The sequence below is a fragment of the Dipodomys merriami genome, unplaced genomic scaffold (assembly GCF_024711535.1).
Source record: "Dipodomys merriami isolate MVZ:Mamm:240054 unplaced genomic scaffold, mDipMer1.0.p SCAF_3, whole genome shotgun sequence".
In the NCBI taxonomy this organism is placed as follows: Eukaryota; Metazoa; Chordata; class Mammalia; order Rodentia; family Heteromyidae; genus Dipodomys; species Dipodomys merriami.
Genome location: NW_027204492.1, coordinates 112889541 through 112901151, shown reverse-complemented (window position 1 = coordinate 112901151; position 11611 = coordinate 112889541). Strand labels below are relative to the sequence as shown.

The 11611-nt window shown below is 38.2% G+C and overlaps 1 protein-coding gene across 2 annotated transcripts in view; it reads right to left on the bottom strand.

The window, feature by feature from the left end:
* Window positions 1–178: 178 nt before the first annotated feature.
* The window catches only part of Pir (pirin), a 74032-nt gene continuing 62599 nt past the window's right edge, over window positions 179–11611 (bottom strand). For both annotated transcript variants that reach the window (XM_070039289.1, XM_070039290.1), the window contains exons 9-10: window positions 2937–3003; window positions 179–488 (exon numbers count right to left, since the gene is read on the bottom strand). In XM_070039289.1, coding sequence (XP_069895390.1) covers window positions 376–488; window positions 2937–3003 — 180 coding nt within the window. In that variant the 3' untranslated portion in view covers window positions 179–375. The remainder of the gene's footprint in view (window positions 489–2936; window positions 3004–11611) is intronic.

The following is an 11611-nucleotide window of genomic DNA, read 5'->3' as shown; positions in this document are numbered from 1 at the left end:
CAGTAACAAAGGAAGCAATCAAATATGCTTCATACAAACTCACAAATGCACAAAAAATAACAAAGGCATCTGTACACATATACAAAAGGCAAACATACCAAGAACAACTGCCCCTCTTCTTTTTTTCACATAATAGAAGCTTAATAACATCAGTCACAACAAAAGACACTGATTTTTAAAGAAGCAATGATGGTTTATTTGCATGTGCCAGGAAGTAGCCAACATATAAATTGCTATAAAAATCATATCACTTTCACGTGGAATTCTTTAGAAACATCAGCTTAAGTGAGCTTTTGAAATGGAATGCTTTGTATGGTTTAACACCATGAATGTCCAAATTTTAGGAAGGATCAGATTCTGGTTTTGTGCCCTTCACTAGTTTCCAATCTTTGACTTCCAAGTTTTGGCCTTTTCAAACCCATTTTTTGCATTTCTGAAGTCAAGTATGGCTTCCGAAATTTCTTCATTGGTGTTCATCACAAATGGACCTAGGGTAGAAAGACACATTCACCAAGTTCTAGGTGATAGTATTATCATCTACCACTAGAAATGATACATATTTCTATAAGCTTCTAATTTGAAATGAAATCAAGGCATCTGAGATAGTAGATTTTTCTTTCACACTATTCAATTTTACAGGATTGCAATTCCAGTTTCTTGGTTAAGACTATGTTTGATCATAGATGCCCATAAAGACTGAACTTGAGATAAACAATGTGATCACATCTCACCCATCCATTGCAGGTAATGACAATTCCTTTATTCAAAACATTCTTAGAGAGAAAAAAAAATTAATGACTTCAATTTGAGCTTTTTGGAGGAGGAGGATTTTTTTTCTGTTTATAGTATATTTATCACTTTCCTTCTCTCACCTCTAAAACAAAACAAAACAAAAACAAAAACAATACAACACATACAGAGCAAGTCAGAAGGTGAGAAAGAAGGTCAAAGATAGTTAATATAGGCGGGTGCTGGTGGCTCACACCTGTAATCCTAGCTACATAGGAGGCTGAGATCTGAATATTGTAGTTCAAAGCCAGCCTGGGCAGGAAAGCCCATGAGATACTTATTTCAACATAACCATCAGGAAACCGGAAGTGGCTCAAAGTTGCCTTGAGCAAAAAAGCTCAGGGTCAGTGCCCAAGCACTGAGTTCAAGCCTCTTGACTGATCCCCAGCATCAAGGAAGGAAGGAAGGAAGGAAGGAAGGAAGGAAGGAAGGAAGGAAGGAAGGAAGGAAGGAAGGAAGGAAGGAAGGAAAGCAGAGAAAAAATATACCTTATGACCCAATACAAAACTGCTATGTTTTCCCTTATAGTTCCAAGATCATTGTCTAACCAAATAAGTACTTAAGAAGTGTTTCTTTTTTTAAGAGAATGGAGAATTCTAATAGTGAAATTTCTTTGAAAAAGAAACTTACAATCTAACAAAATGAATACCAGAAAGGTGGGACTTGGGATGTTAGGAGGGAGTGAGGTCAAGGAGAAAGGGACAGATGAATGAAGAGAGGAAGAGTTGGTGAATAGACTCATATTATTCAATGCACACAGATGAAAACAGAACCAGGTAAATTGAGGGGATGGGTAAGGTTGGTAGAGATGGAAGAAAATGAGCAAAGGGGTGATATTGATCAAGACACATTTACAAGCTGACATGATGAATGGTAACTCATTTGTGCAACTACTTAAAGGATAACAAAACTAGACTTCTATCTTATCTGGCTAGAATAGTTCTTTTCTTAATTGAACAAACTAAAGAATAGTACAGCGAGTCTCTGTCAAAAACAGTCAACCAGCCAGCCAAAGACAACATAAAGACCAAACCAGAGTCCACAATTGCCCCTATAAATCTAACACATTAAGAAAGCTTGCCTCCCATTTCCATCTTTCTCAATTGTCTGCATCCACCACTCTCTGCACATTATGTTTCTATTTATATATATTCAATATTAGTTTTCTAGGAAACACAGACTTTCTATATACCTCTTACCATGTTTAAATATGTTGGACTAACCCTCACAAGCCAATGCTTTGCATCAGTTTCAACTACAATGGGTAAATAAATATTTTATTTTCTTTCCTCAATACCCACACTACAGTATTCACTAATAAAATTACTAAACTGAAAAAGGGAAAAGAAAAGAGAGGGATGGCTATAGGTCTTTAGGTTCATTTCTGGGTTTTCAATTCTATTCCATTGGTCCTGAGGTCTGTTTAAGTGAAGTAAGCCAGGCCCAAAGAAACATAGGTCCCATGGTTTCCCTTCTTTGCAATAACTAGTATATGTCTGAGTTAAGCAGAAAAGGTCAGATAAATTGATGTTAGGAGAATGAACCCCAAGATAAGTATTCAAATGTTTTTTTTCTTTCATGCAATTGTTTCTAACATATTTATAAGATAATTTCTATGTTGCTTTGTATGTCCCTCCTCCACGGTATAACCCTTGCTTTCACTGTATTTGATGTTGCTATGATTTGTGGAGGGGAAGGGAAAAAACAAATCATTTAACTAGGGATACAGGTGGACCCATTGCAACAATGAGATGTACAAGTCGTTATGTCAAAAAAACGAACTTTACAACTTTGGTGGGGGGGAGGATCGGGTGGGGGGAGGTAGGGGAAGTATAGGAAGGGATGGGAAGGGGAAACAAAGAGGAGGCAACAATGCTTTATAAGAAATGTACTCGTTATCTTGCCCATGTAATTGTAACTCCTCTGTACGGTATTCTCACAATTAAAAAAAAAAGAAAAGAGAGAGAAATTAAAAATAAATCACCACATCATGTATTTCCTCTGACAATAGCAAAGATGAAATGATATCCTTAAATTTGCTGATGGAGAGACAGGTCAAAAAAGCCACTTTTCCCAGTGGTGCTAAATATGCACATTCATCTAAAAAACAAAGTTGCTGAGGAAAATCAGGATCATTTTGAGCTTACCATGTTGGACAACTGGTTCTCTTAATGGCTCCCCAGCAATTAGGACAAAGTGGCATCTCTCTGGATCCTAAATTGAGGAACAAAATCAAGACCCAATCAACAAATGCCAAATTAGGAACAATTTCTAGTTGACATGCCAGTGTATGCATGATATTCTCAATTTTGAGTACAAATTCCAAAAATATGTTGGGTAGAATACTCAAGGTGGACATATTTACTCCTTAGGATATGTAGAAACAACTGGAACTCAAAAATAAGTCCAGTTTGCCAAAACATTAACATTCTTTAATTAATTGAACTGGATTACTATTAGGATTATGGTTTCTCAGCAACAATAATTTTAAAGGGAATATTACTTATATAAACCCCAAATAAAATTTTATTACTTTTGACATTATAATTAGTTTCAGATATGCCCCTGAAATGTTGCATTAAAAGAACCTTGTAAAAACAGCGTCTATGGGACAGTTTTTTTTTCTGAAATGGTCTTAGATATTACTGTCACTGAAGTTTTTCTATAGAATTAAGAAATGGCTTTTTCCAAGCTGGAAAAGATATTAATTTTTAATATTCAGGGCTCATGTGGATTCAGGGAAATATATAATTTTATACATTTGGGGGAAGGTTGAAATTTAGGCAGTAATCTCCCCAGAACAATGTGAAAATATTGTTGAAGACCTCCAATTATTACTAATGTTTCCTGATCCAGGAAGACCAGTGTGGAAAACAGAGTGTAAGAGGTTACTCAGTTCCAGTTTCTTTAGTATAGCACTAATAATCAGGATGACCTTGATCAAGATGCACTGTACTCATAAATGGACATGTTGAACTGAGACCTCTTTGTACAACTATTTAAAAAGAATAAAAAAAAATTGGAAACAGCCAGGTGTTGATGGATCATGCCTGTAATACTAGCCACTCAGGAGACTAAGATCTGAGGATCATGATTCAAAAACCAGCCCAGAAAGGAAAACCTGTGAGATGCTTATCTCCAGTTAACCACCAAAAAACCACAAGTGGAGCTGTGGCTCAAGTGGCAGAGCTTTACCCTTGAGCAAAAGTAGCTTGAGACAGAGCACGGGCCCTGAGTTCAAGTCCCAGGGCTGGCACAAAAAATTGGAAACACTTCTCCAATAATAAATAAATGGTTAAATGACTGATGATGAAATGGTAGGTGGCTATTGAAATTCATTTTGTTAATACATGTTTAAAAATTGCAAATGTCGAAAAGGTACATGGCAAGTTTTTAAGCTATCAAAAAATAGTGTACATTCAGTATGATTTTTCATGTTTAGAAAAATCAAGGAATCAGCTATTAAGAGATTATGAAAAGAAACACTAAATTGGAGCATCAGTGATGAAAGATTTTAACTCTGGGCCTGAGCCCTGTCCCTCAAAGCTCTTCAGCTCAAGGTTAGTGCTCTACTAGTTGAGCTACAGTGCCACTTCTGGTTTTCTGGTGGTTTATTGGAGAGAAGAGTTTCATGGACTTTTGTGCCCAGGCTGGCTTTGAACCGTGATGCTCAGATCTCAGCCTTCTGAGTAGCTAAGATTACAGGTTCACGTGAGCCACCAGCGCCTGGCAAGATTATATTTTTTACATGCTTTTTTGTCCTTTTAAAACTTGCTACCAGGATGGTAAGGGGAAAATAAAGGAGGAGGCAACAATGCTTGATAAGAAATGTACTCATTACCTTGCTCATGTAACTGTAACCTCTCTGTACGGTATTTTCACAGTAATAAAAAAAATCTTGCTACCATGTGTTCATTTTAAAAATTAAAAAGATGGTCTGGAAGTGTAGCTTATTAGTATAGCACATGCTTAGCATGCATAAACCCTGGGATTCAATTTCTCATCCCACCCACCCAGCTCCCCAAAAAGATACATTCCCTATGTGTATTGTTTTGTGCTGGTCTTAGGGCTTGAACTTGGGGCCTGGACACTGTCTTTGTGCTTTTTCTCTCAAGGCTGGCACTCTACCACTTGAGCCAAAGCTCCACTTCCAGCTTTTCAGTGGTCAATTGGAGATAAGAATCTCATAGACTTTCCTGCTTGAGCTGGCTTTGAATCATGATCGTCAGATCTCAACTTCCCAAGTAGTTAGGAGTATAGGCATGAGCCTCCAGTGCCAGGCAAATTAAATTTGTGTTGAGGGACCCACATAATAAACAAATAATTTCTGATTAAAAATAGGACAATTTCTTCATATAATTATTCATACATTTTATGGGGCTGGGAAGGTGGCTCAGTGGTAGAGTACTTGCCTTGCATGCCTGAGGCTCTGGGTTCGATTCCTCAGCACCACATAAGCAGAAAGCAAAAAAGCCAGAAGTGGCACTGTGGCTCAAGTGGTAGAGCGCTAGCCTTGAGCTGAAGAGCTGAGGTACATCGCCCAGGCCCAGAGTTCAGGCCCCATGACCGGATCCCAAAAAATTATTCATACATTTTAAATAATTGATATGTCATATAACTGTCAGTACCTATCTTTCCTAAATCATGCTTATATCATAAATATAACTTTTTGATATACATTATTGTTGAAAACTGGTGCTCTGATTTGAAATTAAGGAGAATTAAGGTACTGTTGGAGGTGAAATATCTACCTACCTATCTGTCTGTCTATCTATCTATCTATCTATCTATCTATCTATCTATCTATCTATCTATCTATCTATCTATCTATCTGGAAAGAGAGAGACATTTGTGATCTCACAACTTAGTAAAGAGGCTCCATATGTTTTAGGGACTTCAGAACAATGGTAGAAGATATGCATACTTTGAGTGAGGAAGTATCTCTGGAGGCTGATCTAACCTAAGATAGCTCAAATTAGTGCTAAGGTAGAGAAAGAAAAAAATATACATGAAATATGTTGTATTATGCCACTAGGTGAGGAGGGAGCTTGCCACATTTCTTACTGAGTGCCCACCAGGTTTTAGGAACTTGGACCATGATTGCTAGCAAGAGCAATCAAAGAACTACTATCAGGGAAAGAAGCAGGGGAAAGGACTCTATCAGAAATTGTGCCTTCTAAAACTGTGAGGTTTAGGGCTGGGAAGTTGGCTCAGTAGTAGAGTGCTTTTCTTACATGCATGAGGCACTGGGTTCAATTCCTCAGCACCAGATAAGCAGAAAAAGCCAGAAGTGGCACTGTGGCTCAAGTGGTAGAGCGCTAGCCTTGAACTGAAAAGCTGAGGGACAGCGCCCAGGCCCAGAATTCGGGCTCCACAACACCCCCCCACACACACACACACGGTGATGTTTAAATGGGTATACATGTAACAATTTTAAATACTCACTACAAAATATTTATTTTCAAAAAATATTTATTTTCTATGGAAAGAACCTTCCAATTTTAGTATGAAACAAGAGTCATAATTTATAAGTTGATCTGATAGAGGATGACATTTAATAGTGTTTTTGTTTGGTTTTTGCCAGTTGTGGGGCCTGAACTCTGGGCCTGGGCGCTGTCCCTCAGCTCTTCAGCTCAAGGCTAGCACTCTACCACTTGAGCCACAGTGCCACTTCCGGATTTTTCTGCTTATGTGGTGCTGAGGAATCGAACGCAGGGCCTCATGCATGCAAGGCAAGCACTCAACCTCTGAGCCACCTTCCTAGCCCCATTTAATAGTGTTTTAAGATGGTTTCTTTGTTTTTTTAGCCAGGGGAAAGGAGGTATATTTGGAGTTTAAAGTTCAAGAAGCGGAGGAGAAAGGTTAAAAGAGAAGCAAAGAAAGCTTATATCATGTGGGTGCTGACTGCTCAGCATGTACATTCCTTAATCGGAAGATGAGTCTTTTGGGAGAGATGAACATACTGTACAGTTTACACATTTTGAAATGATAAAGTCCTAAATATGAAAGGCTTTACTATTTTTATATTACTCAAATAAAATGATGGATTCCCAACTATTATTTGGACAGTACGATGAAAGGACACATGCATTTGGTCTAAAATAAGAAACTATAATACTTTGGGAGTTACAAAGTTTGGTTCTCCATCATTACAGAAATATGGAGGGTGTTCCAAGTTTCTTTCAATGAGTTTTGCACAAATTTAACTTTTTAATGTTCTCATTTACTTTAATCTAAACCAGATCTCTGTTGTGTCTTTTTCTTTTTCTTTTTAATTTTCCTTAGTTGGTCTTTCTTAAAATCTGATAATCTCTCTGGATATTCAATAGAGTGCCAATAGGACTTAAAGTCCCAGCTGCTGTTATCTTGAAAATCCTCATATATGGTGACCTTGCCCATAGTGTCAAATGATGAAAATCATACAAAGATGTAGAGAATGAAAGACCAATTTCAGACATGAGATCTCGTGTGGTTCTAAGTCAATGCCTGATTTGATAGGGGAAAACACTCATTACACAGTAACAGGAGTCTGCTTCTTCCTGTTGAATTACTCCAACTAAAACGAATGCTCTTTGAGAGGCCAGATCATATCTTTCACTTTGTTATACCTTCTCACAGTCCTAATTCAGAATCATGTCCCTTATAACTTATGTAAAAGCTCACTTTTGCCAAAATGTATCTTGAGGTTCCGTCCACTGATACCAATAATGAATGATCAAAGCCCAGATAAATGTCTTATGATTCACTCAATAATTTCAAAGTATGACTTCCAAACTCAGTATATTTGATGCTTGAGGTAATAGTGGAACTTTGAAAATGAAGTGAAGTGTATGCAATTGCATTTATTGTAGTGATATGTTACCTGAAATTACCAGAAAGAAACTGAACTTAAGCATGGTTTAACTACATCTAACTGTTCTTATTAAACTTCATTGTACTTCCTGGGCCAATGGAAAGATATGCACAAAACAATTAACTGTTACCAGTTCTGCAAAATGGGTAGTTTCCTTTTTTTTTTTTTTTTCAAAAAAAGTCTTTCTGTAGTTGTTCAGAGGAGTTGCCATTTCTTTGTCAATGTCAGCCCTTTGGAGTGGTTTCTTATATTATGAACTTCTATATTTATAAGCAAGAAAGTTGTACCTTGTTTGAAAGGAGTGTTTTGCTTTATTTCTCTAAATGGCTATTGCCATTAAATGTTATGTTTAATCCAACTTTTTTTTTTTTGGGTCCGGTCGTGGGGCCTGAACTCTGGGCCTGGGCACTGTCCCTCAGCTCTTCAGCTCAAAGCTAGCGCTCTACCACTTGAGCCACAGCACCACTTTTGGCTTTTTTCTTTTTGCTTATGTGGTGCTGAGGAATCGAACCCAGGGCCTCAAGCATGCAAGGCAAGCGTTCTACCACTGAGCCACCTTCCCAGCCCCCAACTTTAATCATTGTTGTTTTAGTCAATTATCCATAAATGGTGTCAATTTAAGAGCATGGCTACTCTCAGGTATGGTTTGAATGATTAACAATGAGGAACTGATTGTATACTTAGTTTGCTCATCTAACAGGACACTAGTATAAATACTGTGCTAAACATGAGATGGAGTGTTTCATAGCAAGCTCATGTGTTCTTAATCATGGTGCCACAGGGAGCAACCATCATTCAGGAAAAAGTCCAAAACACCAACTGAGGACCAAAGTAGCAAAGAGAGCCTGAGCCCTTGAAATAGAGGCTGTACCAGGGTGACTGGTATCAGTCCAGGATTAATCGTCAGAGTAGCCTGGGGGTCATGCTAATCTATGAAACTGGTTAAAATTTAAGTCTGTTTTGAAGTCATGTGGCTCAGATTTCCTCTAAAAAATCAAAAGTTCTGACCCAAAGATATTTAAAGGTAACACAAACCAAGACCTCATGACTTTGCTATCTGCTGTAGCCAACTTTGGAATAATGACAGAAGGTGATGTACCCCTGAGTAAGGAAGGGTTGCTCAAGTCTGAGCTAACTGAAGATAACTCAAAGAAATGCTAAGATGGAGAAAAGAAACCTGGGGAAGAGAGAAGGCATGACTTCCTACATAATCCTATTCTTGCATTCTTTTCCTGTCCTAGAGACTGGCCACTCTAGAGGAAATTGCCTACATTGCTGATAGATGATGGAAATGGGTGTGATAATTGATGACACAGTAAAATTGCAGGAAAACAGTGCGAAGGAAGTCAGGGGTTAAATCAGTATCTTATTCTTGATCACAATTTAGTGCTATACTAGGAAGTCACATCTTGGCTCCTGATTGAATCTTCAGGCTAAGACTGGTTCCACATGAGGATAACTCTAGCCTAGAGCCTGACTGAATAGGACTGTAGAAGCTGTTAAGTACCCTTTGGTTGGGCCTGAGGTTTAAACCTAACCTAATAACATGTATGTGGGATGACTGTCTGTCAAATTAGGCCTTTGGATGTGCAAACTTTCCAGTTACTACTATTTTGCAATGTACTATGCCAGGGACTGGTAAACTTTCCTTGTCAGGAGAATTTTAGATTTTGTGGCTCATTCAATCTCTGTCACAACTCAATTTTCCCTTTATGGTAGGAAACAATAGGTAGAAAATAGCAAGTGAATGGGTAATGGCTATAGTTTAGTAACACTTTATTTAGAAAAACACATTTGGATTTGGCCTATTGAATATCACTTATTCTCCTCTATGCTAGATTTGGAATAGACTTTTAATGTAAGTAATCTCAAATATTCTAAAAAAAATCTTGTGCACTTGGCTTCAATTATTTCAATTTCAAAGACAAAGCTTGTGAAGCTCAGAAAGGTTTAGAGACATGTCCAGAGATTCAGCTGACAATGTGGCAAAGCCAAGATTTAAACTTTTACAGCCTCTTTCTTATTGTAATCTAAGGGGGAGTTTCTACTTACTATGGGTATAAGAGACACGTTCTATTTAAATAAGAGTTTTTATGCCAGTACTGAGGCTTGAATTCAGGGCCTCTATGTGCTGTCCTTTAGCTTTTCCTCTTACGGCTAGCACTCTACACTTGAGTCACAGATTCACTTCTGGATTTTTGATGGTCAAATGGAGAAAAGGATCTTACGGACTTTCTTGCCTAGGCTGGCTTCTGAGTGCAATCCTCAGATCTCAGCCTCCGGAATAGTCAGGATTACAGGTGTGAGCCACCTGTACTCAGGTAAATGTGAATTATTTTAAATAGGTTTTTTTTTGGTGTTGTTGTTGGCTATGGGGCTTGAACTCAGGGCCTGGGCTTTATCCCTGAACTCTTTTTCCCAAGACTAGGGCTTTACAACTCTGAGACACCGCTTCAACTCTGGTTTTCTGGTGGTTAATTGAAGCCAGGATTACAGGTGTGAGCCACTGGTGCCTGGCTTTCAAATAGCATTTTCTCCATAAGATCTTTTTAAGGTTTTGAGAGTGCAGGCTATGCTTCTTTATGTGAATTGCACATGTCCCTTTGGGGGTGTGTGCTGTTTGTCAGGGGATTGCTGACTTCTGGCTGTATACTTTTCTGTTCTGGCTGTCTCCCTGTCCTTCTGGTTCTCCTCATCACTTTCTTTTTGGTGTTTTGTTTTACCTCCCACATCTTTATTATCTGTAATGTACTAGATAATGTCTAGGAAGAATGGAGGTTGTTGAGTCAAACCGCATACTGTATTTTAATGTTTTCGTTTCTTTCATGCATGTGTTTCTAACGCATTTATAAGATTATTTCTTTGTTGCTTTGTATGTCCCTCCCCCACAGTGTAACCCCCGCTTTCACTATATTTGATGTCAGTATAACATGTGGAGGAGATGGGGACAAACAAGTCGTTTAAGGATTCAGGTGGACCTGTTGCAACAATGAGAAGTACAAAATGTCATGTCAAAACCAGCTTTACAATGTCGGTGTGGGGGGGGGAGGGGGGTATAATTGGGTGGGGGGAGGGGGGAGGCGGGGAAGGGAGGTGAAGGGTAAACAAAGGAGGAGGCTGCAATGCTTGGTAAGAAATGTATGCATTATCCTGCCCATGTAATTGTAGCCCCTCTGTACAGTATGTTCTCAAATAAAATAAAATTAAAAAAAAAAACAAAACCGCATACTGTTATATACTAAGCTGATGTCTGCAGATTCTGCTCTGTGTATAACTCCCATGCCTCCTTTCTGTATTGGGTTGAAATATGTGAAACTACCATTTCTATAGGTCAAAAGTGGTGACTTGATATGGTTCGACTTAATATTAGAGGGCACAGATTCTGAGATCTGGTGTTCATAGGATTTCTTTTTTCCTTTTCCTTTAGAGTTCATAGAGGTGCTGCAGATTATTAAAGTATTGGAAAGTGAGCTGTCAGGAAAGTGAGCTAAGGTACAATAATTCCTAAAAAAAAATCCCTCTATATTCAATCATTCCGGGGTCAGAGAGCTGGGAGAAGGTCAGACTGTCTCTCCATCAGTCACCTGTACACTGAAATAGTTCTTATCCCTACGTTTCAAAATTTATCTTTTCAGGAGCTTTTGCAAAATGATCTCAATTCTCCTTAACAGAGTGACACAAAGCACTCAGATGACTTAATAAATAGACTGTAGTGAAGGTCAGTGAACTGCTCAACAGAATGAAACAGACATAAAAGGAAACTGGAAATTTATTTTTAAAAAATACCTCTCAAGCCTCCTTAAATATTAGAAATGTTACTTAAAAAGCAGAGGTCTGTCAAAAAGAACTTTAAAACACATGACATACTAGTCTCAGTTCACAATGGGGATTCTTTTCAGAGGGCTCTAGGTGACCATGCAGATCTTATTGATACTGTCACAGTGTGTGCCTACTTTTACTTATGCTAAA